At 45.0% G+C, this 18588-nt stretch overlaps 2 protein-coding genes across 2 annotated transcripts in view; one reads left to right on the top strand and one right to left on the bottom strand.

The window, feature by feature from the left end:
* Positions 1 to 3592, bottom strand: part of LOC137416992 (ALK tyrosine kinase receptor) — a 114713-nt gene extending 111121 nt beyond the window's left edge. Inside the window, exon 1 of the mRNA XM_078785070.1 lies at positions 3426 to 3592. Coding sequence (XP_078641196.1) covers positions 3426 to 3592 — 167 coding nt within the window. The remainder of the gene's footprint in view (positions 1 to 3425) is intronic.
* LOC144893586 (uncharacterized) overlaps positions 1 to 18588 on the top strand; it is an 896812-nt gene that overhangs the window by 369962 nt on the left and 508262 nt on the right. The window lies entirely within an intron of this gene.

Genomic DNA, 18588 nt, shown 5'->3' with positions numbered 1-18588 from the left:
AAGGTAGAGCTATTTGGCCACAGTACCACAAGACATGTTTGGCGAAAACCAAAGACAGCATTTGACCACAAGAACCTGATACCAACTGTAAAGCATGGTGGTGGAAATATTATGGTTTGGGGCAGCTTTGTTGCATCAGGGCCTGGGCAGCTCACCATCATATAATCCACTATGAATTCTTCATTGTACCAGAGGGTGCTTGAGGATAATGTGAGGCCATCGGTCAGCAAGTTGAAGCTCAACCGAAGGTGGACCTTGCAACATGACAATGACCCTAAACATACCAGTAAATCCACCAAGGAATGGCTGAAAAGAAAGAAATGGAGTTCTGGAATGGCCAAGTCAAAGCCCGGATCTAAATCCCATCGAGATGTTGTGGGGGGGATCTGAAACGAGCTGTGCATGCAAGAAACCCCTCAAACATCGCACAGCTGAAAGAATTCTGCATGGAGGAGTGGGCAAAAATTTCTCCCAGTCGATGTCAGAGACTGGTAGAGAGTTATAAGAAACGCCTACTTGAGGTTGTTTCTGTCAAGGGGGCAATACCACCTATTAGAGCCAAGGGTGTACTTACTTTTTTCCACAGAAGGAAATGGCATCTCTGTTAATTAAAAAAAAAAAAAAATATTGCAAAGTCAATTTTTTCATTGTTTTTTGTTCAATTAGATCACCTTTATCTATAGATACTGTTTAAATACAACATCAACAACAACAACATGCATTTTAAAGGCCATTTTCCCTGCTAGAGCGGGGGTTAGCCTTGCGGTCCCCATGACAATCTTCTCCATTTTGCCCTATTTTCTGCATCTCTCCTTGTTAACCCCCTTGCCCGCATTTCTTCTTCCACCATCTTTAGCCAAGTCTTTCTCGGTCTTCCCCGTCTTCTACTTCCTTCTACATTCATTTCCATCACTCTTCTCAACCAGTCACTTTCATCCTTCCTCAACACATGACCAAACCATCTCAACCTGTTCCTCTTCACAGCATCAATCACAGGCTCTATTCCCATCATCTTTCGCAATTCATCATTTGTCTTCCTCTCTCTCAACGATACTCCGCACATCCGTCGAACCATTCGCATTTCCACCCTTTCCAACCTTCGTTGCTGCTCTACGTTCATTACCCATGTCTCGCTCCCATAAATCATAACACTTCTCACACATGCAGCATACACCTTTCCCTTCAGCTTCAACGACACTCCCCTCATCATCAGCACGCCACTCAATTCCCGAAACTTCTTCCATGCTCATCTCACTCGAGCAACCGTTGCCGAGTCTGATCCACCTTCTCCATTCAGCATGTTTCCGAGGTAGCAAAATGTTTTCACACCTTCCAGCTTCACGCCGTCTCCAAGATCCAACTCAACATTTCCTCCATATGCAGCTCCCTCTGTGCACACCTTACATTTGAATGTAGCTGCCACACTGGTTAATGACCCTCTCAGACCACTACATTTTTGATGAACCCACTCAGCGCACATTGTACATTGAATGGAGTTCACTCCAACACCCTTCCTGCACACAGCACAGGGCCACTTCCCAGTTCTTTCCACCTCACCACATGCTTTACCACTTGCCATCACCTTCGTCTTTCTGATATTCACCTTCAGACCTTTTGTCTCCATACATTCCTTCCACGTGTTCATCTTTTCCTTCAGTCCATCCATACTTTCCGCAATCAACACCAGATCATCTGCATACAACAACTCCCACGGTAAACCCTCCTTTACGTTCTGAGCCAACACCTCCATCACAGCTACAAATAGTAGTGGACTTAGTACCGACCCCTGATGCACTCCCACCTTCACCTCAAACTCACCACTGTTCCCGTCCTTCGTCCTTACAGCTGTGCGCGCTCTTTTGTACATTGCCATCACTACTCTGATCAACCATTCCTCCACTCCTAACTTCCTCAATGCCCATGTCAATACTTTGCGTGGAACCCGATCGAATGCTTTCTCCAGATCAACAAACCCAAGAAACAACTTCTTCCTCTTCTCCATGTACTTCTCCTGCAACTGCCTCACAATGAAAAGCGCGTCTGTCGTTCCTCTTCCTGGCATAAATCCAAACTGCATTTCGTCGATCTGCACTTTCTTCCTTATCCTCCTCTCCAACACCCTTTCCAATACCTTCATTCCATGCTCCAATAACTTTATCGCTCGGTACGAGCCACACTCCAGAGGGTCACCTTTCCCCTTGTATAGAGGGACGAGGGTACTCAGTTCCCAATTCACTGGAATGCGGCCTTCTTTCACCACCAGATTACAGATCTCTGTCATTCTCTTCACACCCCAACTTCCTGCTGCCTTCAACATATCTCCCACAACTCCCGTCGGCCCTCCCGCTTTTCTTCCCTTCATTGCTTTTATCGCTTCCTCAACTTCCTTCTCAGTTATCTTCTCTGCCGGTCCTAAAACTGGGTTACTCTCTATGGTGCCATCCCATTCATTCTCTGTATTCAACAGCATTTCCATATATCTTTTCCATCTTCCTTTAATTCCATCTGGGTCGACAACGATTTGTCCCACTTCATCCTTCAAGCAGCTCACCCCCATCACATCACACCTCTCTTTCGCTATCTGCTTTGCAATCCTGAATACTGCTTTCTGACCCTCTTCCGAATCCAAGCGTTCTCCGAACATTTTCCTACATGCCTCCTGCGCCTTTGCTACCTCTTTCTTTGCAGCCTTCCTGGCTGCCTTATAACTTTCATGCTCTGCTGTTTCTGCTCCCGTACCCTTTGCCTTCTGCCACTCCTTGAACTTCTTCCTCTTCTCGTCAATCCTCTTTCCAACTTCATGAAGATCATGTTTAAATCATGTTCATGTTTAAATGAAGATCAAATATTGATATGTCCACATATGTTAAAAAGATTAAAAAACATTTCATGGGGTGTACTTACTTTTTCACGTGACTGTATATACGGATGATTGTACACGTTTCCTGAATGTCGAAGAAAAGACAATCCGAGATACTGATCCACGTGGTACAATAAAGGATAAATAGAAGTGCGAGAGGTTGATCATGGATGGTCAACTACAAGATCAAAATGTAAACAGAAAAGGGATGTTTGGTTCATCTTTTTTTGAGCCACCAACCATTGTCTCCTAAATAAACGAAACAGATTTCTTCATCTGTATTTGAATTAATTATGATCGACAAATTTTGGTGAACTGCACTTTGTGCTGATGGATTTTATTGGGTATTAACCCATAGGCCTTTTCTGTGCTGAAAGACCATAACCCTCAGGGTCATGATCAAGGTGTGCCTCAAAGTGAAATAAATTTTAAAATATTAAATCAAGTCTGTCGAAGGAATTCCAAAAAAGACAATCTTAGCCCATGGAGCAACTCCTTTTGACCACTCAGCATCAGAAAGCGATAATGATGGCAAATAGAGACCGACGAAAGACAGAGATCTTACTCATATGACTTGGTGGCCGGAACCCGCCAAATCTGCACACCGCGGAGAGACCCGTTGTGGTGTACCGTCACACTGATGTTCTTGTTGTGGTAACTGTTGTTACACTGTGCCTGGGTTGGTCCATGTGGTCCGCTCGCCCCACATGTCTGAAAATAGAGGCCTCCCATGTCTTCCAAAGGTATATGGTGATCTTCTTCCAAGGTTCATCTGTACAAAGAGGGTGTTTTTATTGAGGAATTGCTTTTCTCAAACATGGAATAATTATCAACATGGATTCTGCTTCTGGCTCGCCATTTTAACGTTGAAGTTCGATGACAGGTACAGGTATGTTTGCGTTCAAGATGTTTACAGTCAAGACTATAAACTGCTTGTTTGCCATCATTCGATACATCAACCATCAATCATATCAGGAAGTATCATTTAAATAAATTTTCAATAAAGTATTCATCCCAAATGTGTTGGCACTGTTTGTCTGACATGGAGCAGCAGTTTAAAGAGAGAAATATAATATATTAACAGGGTGAGTCCTACATTTAACAAACCGTCAACAAAATGAAAGCACTCTTCCAGAGTCTGGTCTGGTGCGGGGATCTCCCGCGAATTTAGAATCATTGGAATCTCCCGCGATGAAGCTAACTCCAAGGGCCTCTCACTCACTCACCACAGGCAGGCTGGTGGTCTTTCCGTCTTCTACCGACTCCTCTCTGGCCTTGCCCCCCCCCCAGCTCTCTCTGGGCTCTGTCCTGCAAATATTCCTACAGGTCGCACAAGATCTGCCTGCAACCCTCTTATGGTCAAACTGCCAAAATCAAGACTCTCTGCTCACCTTCACTCCTTCATTCCTCTTTTCTCCTGCCTCTGGAACAAACTCCCTCACTCTCTTCAATCCCACTCCACCCTCCAGGTCTTTAAAACAGCTGTTCACCACCATCTCTTATCTTCCCCCATCCAAAACCTTGATCTTTTCTACCCCCGCTAATTTCACCCCAATTCCACTTTTTTGAAATACCAACTTCTGTCCTGGAAGTCCTTGGTGTCCTTGTGTTTTATACTTCTCCCCCCCCCCCCCCCCCCCCCTTCCCACGCCTCCTCCCCCCAAGCCCTCTCCCTCCCACACATCTCCCTGCTCTCGGATGTTGTGTTTGTGCGCTTCCCCTTCTCCCCATCTTGTCTTCTGCTCCCTCTTTTTATATATTTTGTTTGTCTGGGTGATTTGTTTGTGAAGTAAATGTTAGCTCTTTCACGAGCCTCGATTCAGTATACAAAAAAAAAAGAAGAAAAAAAAAAGAGAAATGGCACATCCCAATAACAATAGGTCCAGCAGGATGGTGCAGCGGAACACTTGCTTTGTGCGACATCTGACAGGTAGGTGCGTTTGTTTGCCTCTGAGTCGTCTCGTCTGCATTGATTTTCAACCCGACCCTAAACAGTCCGATTGGTATTTCATGGGTAGGCCATTGTATTGTAGAAATTATGTGTGCGTGAATATCTACTCATGTGTGGTCATACGGTGGTTCGATACTTCCTGGCAATCCTTCTCCGTTACGCTCGACGAACGTGGTGAAACGGGAGTAAAGGTGGACGTTCCACCAAGATGTAGCTACTGCTCCCCAGAAGCTGGTCGAAGGTCTTGGTGGGTAAATCCGTCGTGAAATGTTGATTTTCCAGGAGACGGAAATACCGATGCTTTGGGGTAACCAAACCGGTGGTTAAAACAAAATGGTTATTCCACCGGCAAAAAACAATCTAAAATGGCGGAAGAAAAAAAATAACCCCAGGAAGTAGAAAATTTGTCGGGTTGTCGTGAACAGCGAGCGGGTGATGAAGTAGCACTGCGCTGATAGTGCCAAGGGAAACCGCAGTGAAGTACAGTATTTATCCTCCACAATCATGGCCTTTTAGCTCAAAACTCCTCAAAAAAGAGTTGTTCACAAACACCGAGTTGATTAGTTGTTCCAGGTTTTAAAGAACGCCCGCGAGGAGCGCGTCAGTATGTGAGGACAAGCTTGGTGAATGATTCTGCCTGCACCATCTGTTCATGTAGAAAATCTCGTCATGAAAACTTCACACTCTCACTACGTCTCTCCAAAAAGACCATCTGGACAACCCTCCCATCTACTTTCTCAACAATCCTCTTCAAGAAGTTCTGTCACTCAAGCTTTTGGGTCTCACTATCTGCCATGATCTTTCCTGGGAAAACCACATTTCAAATCTGGCCTCCAAAACCAGTCGCCGACTGGGCATCCTCCGTCGTGTGAAGTCCTTCCTTGGCACACCTGAGCTCCTCACCACATACAAGGCTTTCATCCGCAGCTCAATGGAATTCTGCTCTCCCCTCTGGGCTGGTGCTCCTGCCTCACACCGAGCTCGGCTTCACGCTGTTGAAACCAAAGCTTTCAGAATCATTAGAATCGTCCGCGATGAAGCTAACTCCGAGGGCCTTTCTCTCTCTCACCACAGGCAGGTTTTTTTTTTTTTTTTTTTTTTTTTTGTATACAAGATCGAGGCTCGTGAAAGAGCGAACATTAATCACACAAAAAGACAAACCGACACATAAAACATATAACATCGGGAGCGGTAGACAAGATGGGGAGAGAGGGGGAAGGACACAAACACAACATTTGAGAGCAGGGACCGAGAGACATGGAGACATGGAGAGATCTGAGGGCGAGGGCTTTGGGGGGGGGGGGGGCATAGGAAGGGGGCGGTGGGAAAGGTATAAAACATATGGACACTGCCAGGACTTCCAGAAAAGAAGTTGGAATTTCAAACAAGGTGGATCTGGGGTGAATTAGCGGGGGTAGAAAAGATCAAGGTTTTGGATGGGGGAAGATAAGAGATGGTGGTGAACAGCTGTTTTAAAGACCTGGAGGGAGGAGTGGGATTGAAGGGAGTGAGGGAGTTTGTTCCAGAGGCGGGAGAAAAGAGGAATGAAAGAGTGAAGGTGAGCAGAGAGCCGAGATTTCGGCAGTTTAACCATCAGAGGGTTGCTGGCAGATCTTGTGCGACCTGTAGGAATATTTGGGGGACAGAGCACAGAGAGAGCTGGGGGTGCAAGGCCGGAGAGGAGTCGGTAGAAGACAGAAAGACCACCTACCTGCCTGCGGTGAGTGAGTGAAAGGCCCTTGGAGTTAGCTTCATCGCGGGAGATTCCAATGATTCTGAACGCTTTGGTTTCAACAGCGTGAAGCCGAGCTAGGTGTGAGGCAGGAGCACCGGCCCATAGGGGAGAACAGTATTCCATTGAGCTGCGGATGAAAGCCTTGTATGTGGTGAGGAGCTCAGGTGTGCCGAGGAAGGACTTCGCACGACGGAGGATGCCCAGTCGGCGACTGGCTTTGGAGGCCAGCTTGGAAATGTGGTTTTCCCAAGAAAGATCATGGCAGATAGTGAGACCCAAAAGCTTGAGCGACAGAACTTCTTGGAGAGGATTGTTGAGAAAGTAGATGGGAGGGTTGTCCAGTCGATCTTTTCGGAGAGACATAGTAAGACAACCATAGGTTGGTGGTCTCTCTGTCTTCTACCGACTCCTCTCCGGCCTTGCTCCCCCAGCTCTCTCTGTGTTCTGTCCCCCAAATATTCCTTCAGGTCGCACAAGATCTGCCAGCAACCCTCTTCTGGTGAAACTGCCAAAATCAAGACCCTCTGCTCACCTTCACTCTTTCATTACTCTTTTCTCCTGCCTCTGGAACAAACTCCCTCACTCTCTTCAATCCCACTCCTCCCTCCAAGTCTTTAAAACAGCTGTTCACCACCATCTCTTATCTTCCCCCTTCCAAAACCTTGATCTTTTCTACCCCCATTAATTCAACCCAGATCCACTTTTTTGAAATACCGACTTCTTTACTGGAAGTCCTAGAAGTGTCCATTTGTTTTTGTACCTCTCCCACCCCTAAACCTTTCCCCTGCCCCCTCGCCCCAAGCCTGCTCCCTCCAACAGATCTCCCGATGTCCCTGTTCTCTGCTGTTGTACTTGTGTGCTTCCCTCTCTCTCCCCATCTTGTCTCCCGCTCCCTTCATTTTATGTTTTTTGCGATTAATGTTCGCTCTTACACGAGCTTCTATCTTGTATACAAAAAAAAAAAAAATTATGCATCATGCAAAACTATAAGTCACTACATTAACCCCTTCTAGATTGCTGGAGAAGGATGAAAACAGCAATCGATAATCCTGTTCTTGTAGTGAATGATGAAATAATTACATGCAATGAAAAATAAGCACAGATCATGCAGATCAATCGTTCAATTTGTTGGAAACACTTGAACGAATCCAGCTGGCCAGTGTGTACACGTCTCCCAGACCTAGTTTTTCTGACTTCAGTAGAAACAGGTTGAGTCACCGGAGTAGATGCAGTCGTTGTTAGGAGTAGGGTGTCCTGCAGTGGAGGAATGGTGCTTTATTCCAGCCGATTTTGATTTAGTGAAATAATCACCCTCTCGGTGAGCTTCTTTCAGGCGATCAATACTGGCAGAGTCTCGTTTGCCTGTTTGTAAATAATGAAATACTTCGGAGTTCTGCATATCACTCAAAAAGGTCCTGAATAGGATGGTTGTAGTGTTTTGCGTACCACATCACAACAAACAAAAACGTGCGAACAGTTCACAAGTCCTTTAGCTCCACTACCATTTTATCGGGTCCCTTTATATGCCTGATGTCTGTCGTGAACTGGGATATGTAGTCGAGATGACGAATCTAAATGGGGAGTGACGATCAGGCTTTTAGTCTAAGGAATACACCAAAGGTTTGTGGTCGGTGTAGATGATGAAAGTTCTTCCTTCCAGGAGATATCTGAAGTGCTTGACGCTGAGATACATGGCTAATAACTCCCAACCAAAGGTACTGGAGCGATTCTGAGCCAGCTGCCATCACTTTGACAAGAATGAGTAGCTGCCATTCCTGTTGCATTACACCACCAATACCCACGTCTGATGCGTCGGTCATGAGGCATAACAGAGCGTCTGCCTTGGGATGGAAAAGCAGGGCAGCCTCAGCCAATTTAACTTTCATCTTGTCAAGGGCTGAAAGCTCTCGCTCACCAAACGGTGATAGGCTGGTTCTTCCTCTTCTTATCCCTGAACACGTCGGTGAGTGGTTGAAGTGTGTCCGAGCAGTTGGGAATGAAACGGCAGTAGAAGGTTACCAGGCCAGAGAATTCTCTCAAACTGGGGAACAATGTCGGTGCTGGGAAATCCTGGATGCTATTCACTTTGACGTATTCTACATGTGAGTAGATATTGGTAGTAGATATTGTAGAGGATGTATTCCCTGCTCATTCACTACATGGCCCAGGCAAGTGAGTGTAGATAAACCCAACTGACACTTGGCTGGGTTGATCTCCACATCATACTTTGCCAACCGGTCGAATAGCAATCTCAGATGTGTTGCATGCTCATCTTGTATAGAGCTAGCCACTAAGAGGTCATCGAGATAGGTGTAGACGAAAGGCAATCCTCATGTGACGTCGTTGATGAAACGTTGAAACGTCTGAGCTGCGTTACCTAGACTGAATGGCATACAAACAAATTCAAAGATTCCAAAATGGTGTGGTAATGGCCATCTTACAGATATCATCAGGCTCAACGGGTATCTGATGGTATGCTCAAACCAGATCTATTTTACAGAAAACTTGAGTACCTTGCAAAGAAGAAGAGACGTCTTGGAGGTGTGGCACCGGATAGCGATCAGGCACAGTGATCTGTTGAGTGCCCAATAATCTCCACAAGCCGGCAGTCTCCTGGTGTCTTCTTTGGGACCATGTGCAAGGGGGAGGACCACTTACTGCTCGAGGGGTGTATATTACCAAGCTCTAGTTTATGATCAAACTCTGCCTTGGCAATAGACTGACAATCAGGTGCTAGGCAGGTGGGCCTCAAGTCTCTATGTGATGTGTGATGGAGTGTCTGACTACCTCATCATTGTACACTGGTCGAGTTATGCTGGGGTATTCATAAAGTATGGTACTAAATCATGAGGAGTTGGTACTCTTCACATACATTGGACTGATGGTGGATGCTTGTGAACCAATCCCTCGCACAGTAAGGTTGGTCGTGGTGTCAATAAGCTGACGATGTTTTATATCCACCAACAAGCCAAACTGATTGAGAAAATCAGCTCTGACGATGGGGGTGGGCAGCTCGGCGAAGATGAATACCCAGTGGAATACTCGGAGATTAGTCCCAGATCAAGCTTCAAAGATCTCTCTCCATAGGTGGTGATAGGTGAGTGGTTAAATGCTTGAAGTTGTGGTGCAGTGTTGTTATACCGAGTCTTACTTTCTGTTGTGTGAGGCAACATGCTCACTTTGGCCCCAGTATCAGCTAGGAAGTGTGCGCCAGTGTTCTTGTCACTGACATAGAAAAGGCAACTGCCATGGTGACGGGCAGAGCTCGTTGCCCATAGTTGCCTATCACGCTATTTCCCTGCATGATGGAAATGGGCTTCTTAAATGAACATGGCGGCACACACTTCTGGGTTGCTGTACCATAACGCCAGTGGCGTCCGTACATTCACGCCCATGGCAAGGATGGCTATTACTCCAGCTCCTGGCAAGCTATTTGCTTTGTGTCCGATCACAAGAAAAACCACACTCGTCCTGCATGTTATCAGTGAGCGCCTGCATTGTGCCGTGAGTGGGATGATGTTCGAGTGTAAATCCTGGATGACCGAATGATCCAACGTTGCACTGAGTGGCTAGAAAGTAGCAGCAGCAATGGAAGTTGTTGGTACTGCCACTTCCGCAATCCTGTCAGTGATCTCAGCGAGCTGTTCGATGGTCACAGCTTCACTGGTAGAGGCCAAGATGAGTTGAGCGTTGTTAGGTAAACGTTGCAAAAAGGGCTGCTTCAAAATGTTATCTTCCGGCTTGGCTTCACCTAAAAGGTGCCTCATCCTCTGAAGAAACTGCGACAGTTTCGTGTCTTCCAGCTCTTCTGAGATGAGCAGCTGGTGTAAGCATTTCTGCTCCGATGCGGAGGTACGCCGCATCAGCTCAGTCTTGAACTTGTCATATCTGTCAGTCCTCGACGGGTTGACAAGAAAATCTCCGACCTCTTGAGCAATCTCTGGTTGCAGTGAGTCAACAATGCAAGGAAATTTTGTATCCTGTGTTATGAGTCAGGAACTGTGCTTCCACCTGCGCGAACCATACGGTTGGGTCGTTGAGCCAAAAGCAAGGGAGTTTCAGTCCAACCACCATGACTGGGAAAGGGAATGTGGCCTGTGTCGATGTGTCATCCACAGGATTGTGTACCTCGGGATCAGACATAACGATTGGTAATCCAAAAATAGAGAACAGTCCAAATGTGTAGAAACTCTCAATCGAAACCACCACATCACGTCGGGGTCACCAATGTAGAAATTATTTGTGAATTTCTACTCACGTGTCGTCATACGGTGGTTAGATGTTTCCTGGCAATCCTCCTTCTCTGTTATGCTTGACGAACGTGGTGAAACGGGAGTAAAGGTGGATGTTCCACTGAGATGCAGCCAATGCTCCCCAGAAGCTGGTCAAAGGTTTCGGCGGGTAAACCCATCGTAAAATGATGGTTTTCAGGAGACAAAAATACCAATGCTTCAGGGTGACCAAAGCGGTGGTTTGAACAAAATGAATATTCCACTGGCAAAATGCGATCTAAAATGGCAGAAGAAAAAAAACTAACCCCAGGAAGTAGAAAAGTTTGTCAAGTTGTCGTGAACAACGAGTGGGTCATGAAGTAGCACTCTGCTGATAGTGCCAAGGCAAACCAAAGAACAGTGAAGTACAGTATTTATCCACTCCACGTAACCTCGGCCTTTGGTCTCAAAACCCCGCGAGAGTTGAAAGTCAACATAAAAACCTCTTCTTCTTCACCCTTGTGCTCCCTCACGTACTCAGAGTTGATTGGTTGTTCCTAGTTTTAAACCACGCCTGCTAGGAGCGCGTCAGTACGTGAGGAAAGAGCTTGGTGAATTGATTCTGCCTGCACCGTCTGTGCATGTGAAAAATGATGCATGTGAAACAAGAAGTTACGACAGACTCGATGTGTGCACCATCATTTGTATCGACATTAAGCTAGGCACCGTCTGCTAGCCTTAGCTGCTGATATTGGACATTAAAGTTCCTACAGTGTCTTTCAATGGAGACTGGGTGAGTTATCGCCAAAATCCTGGACAAATCCCAAAGTCCCACCCTGACTGTTGCCAACCCACCCAATGCAAATGTGGTGAATATGCTGACACGCTGCTCAACATTTGTTGAGAGGGTAGTCTAGTAGGAAGACTAGGTCCCCCTGCACCCCCCGGAGATATACTTCTAATCAGTGTTTCTAGATTGGAAAAAATGTGTAGAAAATGACTAGCTATGGCCCCAAGCTGAAATATTGTCCCACATACCATTTTTATGCAAATTACTGCTGCCATTATCAAAAAAAGACTAGGTCCCCCTGCACCCCCCGGAGATATACTTCTAATCAGTGTTTCTAGATTGGAAAAAATGTGTAGAAAATGACTAGCTATGGCCCCAAGCTGACAAAATGTCCCACATACCATTTTTATGCAAATTACTGCTGCCATTATCAAAAAAAGACTAGGTCCCCCTGCACCCCCCGGAGATATACTTCTAATCAGTGTTTCTAGATTGGAAAAAATGTGTAGAAAATGACTAGCTATGGCCCCAAGCTGAAAAAATGTCCCACATACCATTTCTATGCAAATTACTGCTGCCATTATCAAAAAAAGACTAGGTCCCCCTGCACCCCCCGGAGATATACTGAAACTGGCAGTGACTGGTGATTGAAATGCGGTGCCTTTTTGTGTTTCAGGTCGAGGTACGTGAACTCCCCACGATCTACAGCAACCAGGAAGAGACTGATACCAGGGTGGTTCTGTACCTCCATCATGCTGCTACCATCGGATACAAGAACGCTGTAGTCAGAACACCGGACACAGACATCCTCCTGATCCTGCTCCACCATGCCCACAACATCAAGCTGACGGTGTACCTGGATACAGGGTCAGGGAAGCATCGCCAACTTGTCAACGTCTCTGAGCTGGCAGAATCCCTGGGAGAGGACTACTGTGCCACTCTCCTGGGGTACTATGTGTTCAGCGGAGAAGACTGCACCAGTGCCTTCAAAGGGAAGGGAAAAGTCGGGCCCTTGAAAAAGCTGGAGAAGAATCCCAGGTTTCACAGGGCATTCGGTGAATTTCACAGGGTATTTAGAAAAATAAAACTTTGTGTTAACGTCTGTGTAGACGGACCTTAATATGAGTCTATTATTTCGTAAAACTGTGATTATTTTGTAAATAAAGCACTAATTAGCATACTAGTATACCATAGACACATGTAATCATGTTATGAATAGTTCTATCATGATCTATGCCCTTCAAAACATGGGTCTAGACACCTTCATTTTTCAATTATCTGCAATATTGGCTGAGATATGTCAAAAATCGTTTTTTTGATAATGGCAGCAGTAATTTGCATATAAATGGTATGTGGGACATTGTTTCAGCTTGGGGCCATAGCTAGTCATTTTCTACACATTTTTTCCAATCTAGAAACACTGATTAGAAGTATATCTCCGGGGGGGTGCAGGGGGACCTAGTCTTTTTTTGATAATGGCAGCAGTAATTTGCATAAAAATGGTATGTGGGACATTGTTTCAGCTTGGGGCCATAGCTAGTCATTTTCTACACATTGTTTCCAATCTAGAAACACTGATTAGAAGTATATCTCCGGGGGGTGCAGGGGGACCTAGTCTTCCTACTAGACTAGGGGCTATCATCCACAGTGGATTGAAATAGGCTGATTTATTTGAATAATAAACACAACAAGCAGAAGAACAACAACAATATCAAGACAATGATGATAAAAAAAAATTAGGGATTCATACAATGTACCTCCTGAGGCAACTACTTCATATGGGTTGTGCACCAGGTAGTCCTTCATAATATCCTCCTTGGAAGGCAGCAGCCCATTTATATCTGAACAAAGAATACGAACACAAGATGTGTCATCAATATAAAACTTGTGTTGTTGATGCGTTGCGTTGCAGGGCAGCATTTGGGGGGGGGGGGGGGGGGGGGAGTATATGTATGTATGTGCCTATATTGTCAGGGAGGAGAGGTAGGGGCGTGTGTGTTATGTGTTAGCACATGTGTATAAATAAACATGCGATATATAGAAATGTACATATACAGACTTGGCATTTAATATGGAATATTTTTTTTGTGGGGGTGAACTTACTTTTCAAGATGACTTAGAACCAAAAGTTCATTGGAATTGTGTTGAAATTATTCGAGATTTTGTTAATGTGACCTTTAAAAGAAACAAAAACGACATTTGACATTTCGAAGCAAATAAATTGATCCTTGAAAGTGATGTAAACTAATATCGAACTCAATTCACGGACAGTACTGTGTTAAACTTTTGTACGTTTTCCAGAAGTATCTCTATATTTTGCACATTAGCCAAAAAAAATTTCAACAAAAACAAAAGCTAAATTATGACTGGGATTACGGACAGTAAAATTACAGTTCAGTACTTCGGGTAACCCCCACGAGCATTCAGGAGAGCACGTACACGTCGAGGCATGCTGTTCACGAGATTTGCCAAGGTTTGGACAGGAATCGCTTGCCATGCAGTGACAATAGTCTGCTGCAATTCACGCACAGAGGTCGGTTGCTGGTCCAAGTTGTCGATTTGACGCGTTAATTCTGCCACAAGTTCTCTATCGGATTCATATCCGGGGACATGGCAGGCCACTCCATATGCTCTACACCACGGTCAGCAAGAAAGTGTTGGATCATGCGAGCACGATGAGGCCGTGCATTGTCATCTTGGAAGACAAAGTTTCCTCGAAAGGCTGCACGAGCAAATGGAAGCAATGTTTCTTCCAGAATGACCCTGTACTTGAACTGGTTCAGGTTTCCATTCAGAACAACCAGGTCAGTTTTGCCCCCTGCATGAAAAGCAGCCCAAACAGTCACCCCACCACCTCCAGCTTGGACTATTGGCACTATACAATCTTCGTTGTGGGCTTCATGCACTTGTCTGCGCACTCGGACGTGGCCATCTTGACGACAGACCAGAAATCTAGAGTCGTCACTGAAGGTCACGTGATTCCAGTGTCCTGGCTGCCATTGACGGTGCTCTCTGGCCCACTGCAATCGGCGCTGGCTGTGTTGTCTGGTCAGGCGTGGCTTTCTCAGGGGACGCCTGGCACGATAGCCTGCTTGAACCAGTTGTTGATTGACTGGCCTTCTGGATACAGGCACATTTGTCAGTTGCTGCCACTCAGCCCTCAGCCGATTAGCTGACTTGGTACGGCCATTGCAGACTAACCGGTGCAGCTGGCGATCATCTCTCCTTGTGGTTCTGCGTGGATGTCCTGGCCTCGGTATTGGAATAGGGACACCCGTCTGAGCATTTCGTTTCAGGATCTTTGACACCTGACCTTGAGTGATGCCATACTGCCGAGCAATAGCACACTGTTTCATGCCAGAATTTCGTAAAGCCACCACTCCATGACAAACAGCGTTGTCAAGTTGACGGACCATCTCCAGAGGAAGCGGCAATAACTTTTGTAGACGTGCCGCAGTTGTTTTCCACTAATACAGAACGCAACAACCCTTATATACCCGAATGTGAAGTCAATCGTCAAATGTACCTGTCCTTACATTTTGTCATGCCACGTGTGATATAATCCTGTTATTGACTTCTTGCTGCGAAAGACAATCAGTGACATGATTCTTTCAACAAAGACATCACCGAAGGGTAAAAGAAACTCACCAGATTGATATACTGAGTGCAGAAAGTAAACCCAAGTCAAGAAAAAAAAACATTCCATATTAAATGCCAAGTCTGTATATATATATATATATATATATATATATATATATTTATATATATATATATATATATATATATATATATATATATATATATATACAGTGCATTCAGAAAGTATTCAGACCCCTTCACTATTTTCACATTTTGTTATGTTGCAGCCTCATGCTGAAATCGTTTAAATTCATTTTTTCCCTCATCAATCTACACTCAATACCTCATAATGACAAAGAGAAAGCAGGATTTTAGAAAGTTTTGCAAATTTATTAAAAATAAAAAACTGAAATATCACATTTACATATTCAGACCCTTTGCTATGACACTTGAAATTTAGCTCATGTGCCTCCCATTTCTCTTGATCATCTTTGAGATGTTTCTATACCTTGATTGGAGTCCACCTGTGGTAAATTCAATTGATTGGACATGTTTGGAAAGGCACACACCTGTCTATATACGGTCTCACAGCTGACCATGCATATCAGAGCAAAAACCAAGCCATGAGGTCGAAAGAACTGCCTGCAGAGCTCAGAGACAGGATTGTGTCGAGGCACAGATCTGGGGAAGCCTACAAAAAAAATCTCTGCTGCATTGAAGGTTCCGAAGAGCACAGTGGCCTCCATCATTCTTAAATGGAAGAAGTTTGGAACAACCTGGACTCTTCCTGGAGCTGGCTGCCCGGCCAAACTGAGCAATCGGGGGAGAAGGGCCTTGGTAAGAGAGGTGACCAAGAAGATCCTGTGTGGAGATGGGAGAAACTTCCAGAAGGACAGCCAACCCACTGCAACACTCCACGGATCTCGGCGTAGGGTATTGAGTGTAGATTGATGAGGGAAAAAAATGAATTTAAACGATTTCAGCATAAGGCTGCAACACAACAAAATGTGAAAAAATTTAAGGGGTCTGAATACTTTCTGAATGCACTGTATATATATATATATATATATATATATATATATATATATATATATATATATATATATATATATATATTATATATATAGATATATATATGTATATATATATATATATATATATATATATATATATATATATATATATATATAAAAATATATATATATATATATATACACACACTACATGACCAAAAGTATGTGGACACCAAAACATCACACATCTCATTCCAAAATCATGGGCATTAATGTGGAGTTGGTCCCCCCCCCCCCCCCCCCCCTTTGCTGCTATAACAGCCTCCACTCTTCTGGGAAGACTTTCCCATGAGATGTAGGAACATTACTGTGGGCATTTGCTTCCATTCAGCCACAAGAGCATGAGTGAGGTCGGGCAGTAATGTTGGGCGATTAGGTCTGGCTCAGTCGGAATTCCAATTCATCCCAAAGGTGTTCGATAGGGTTGAGGTCAGGGCTCAGTGCAGACCAGTCAAGTTCTTCCATATCGATCTCGACAAACCATTTCTGTATGACCTCGCTTTGTGCATGGGGGTATTGTCATGCTGCAACAGGAAAGGGCCTTCCCCAAACTGTTGCCACAAAGTTCGAAGCACACAATCGTCTGGAATGTCATTGCATGCTGTAGCATCAAAATGTTCCTTCAATGGAACAAAGGGGCCTCACCAGAACCATAAAAAAACAGCCCCAGACCATTATTCTTCCTCCACCAAAGTTTACAGTTGGCACTATGCATTTGGGCAGGTAGCGTTCTCCTGGCATCTGCCAAAGCCAGATTCGTCCGTCAGACTGGCAGATGGCGAAGCGTGATTCATCACTCCAGAGAATGCGTTTCCACTGCTCCAGAGTCCAATGGCGGCGAGCTTTAAACCACTCCAGCCGAAGCTTGGCATTGCGCATGGTGATCTTAGGCTTGTGTGCGGCCACACGGCCATGGAAACCCATTTTATGAAGCTCCCGATGAACAGTTGTTGTGCTGACGTTGCTTCCAGAGGCAGTTTGGAACTCGGTAGTGAGTGTTGCAACCGTGGACAGATGATATGTATATATGTATATGTATATGTGTATATGTACGGATGTGTATATATATTATATAGTCACGTGAAAAAGTAAGTACACCCCATGTAAAGTTTTGACTTTTTCAACATATTTCAACATACAGCTATTTGATCTTCTTTTCAACAATATTGGTAGATAAAGGTGATATAATATAACAAATATCATGAAACATTTACATTTTGTAGTCCATTGTATAATTTAAATAAACATAAATGCAAATTTCGCATGTGGAAAAAGTAAGTACACCCCTACATTTATCACTACTTCAAATACCTAAAATTAGAATCAGGTGCACCAACTAAAATTAGAATCAGGTGCAAATGATTACATCGTTGGAGAGGATCTTGGAGGAACCTGTCTTATTTAAACCTCAGACATTTAGTTTGGTTTGCTCTTTGTTGTTGAAGTGTGCGGCGTCACCATGCCTAGATCAAAAGAGCTTTCTGAGGCCTTCAGAAAGAAGGTTATAGATGCCTACGAGTCTGGGAAGGGATTTAGAAAGATATCCAAACAATTTGAAATCAATCATTCGACTGTCCGGAAGATCAGCTACAAGTGGAGAAGATTCCAAACAACTGCCAACTTGTTCAGGCCAGGCCGCCCCAGCAAGTTCAGCCCGAGAGCAGACCGCAATATGCTGAAAGAAGTCTCTAAGAACCCCAGAATGTCATCAGTGTGGCCTCCAAGAATGAATGTGGCCTCCAAGAAAGAATTTTCGCGCGCTTGGGATCCCAGCGTAACCCGGGCGGTTGTGGAAGGTCTGTGGTGCGCTAAGTGAATGGAAATGGCACGCGTGTGTGAACGGCGCCAGAGCGCAAGTGTGTTACCGAGTGCGAGCGTGAATGCACATCGGAGCGTGATCGTGAGGGTGAGAGTGACACGGAGTGCAAGTTGGTTGTGGTGAGTGTGTGAGAATGCACACCTGAGTTGGTTGTGGCGAGTATACGAGGGTGCACACCTGGGTTGGTTGTGGAGCACGTGATTGGGTGTGCGATGGGGGGCTCTTGCCACTGTTGATGTCAAAGTGAACGAGTCTACCATTAGAAAGAGGCTGCACAAATTTGATCTACATGGGAGGTGTGCCAGGAGGAAACCTTTGCTGTCCAGAAAGAACATCAGGGCAAGACTAAAGTTTGCCAATGAACACCTAGGCAAAGACCAGCACTTCTGGAACAATGTGCTCTGGACAGATGAGTCAAAGGTAGAGCTATTTGGCCACAGTACCAGAAAACATGTTTCGCGAAAACCAAAGACAGCATTTGACCACAAGAACCTGATACCAACTGTAAAGCATGGTGGTGGAAATATTATGGTTTGGGGCAGCTTTGCTGCATCAGGGCCTGGGCAGCTC

This window comes from Myxine glutinosa, chromosome 9 (genome assembly GCF_964187855.1).
Source record: "Myxine glutinosa chromosome 9, kmMyxGlut1.1, whole genome shotgun sequence".
NCBI lineage: Eukaryota > Metazoa > Chordata > Myxini > Myxiniformes > Myxinidae > Myxine > Myxine glutinosa.
Note: the sequence above shows the minus strand (reverse complement) of the source record. Positions and strands in the feature narration are given on the sequence as shown.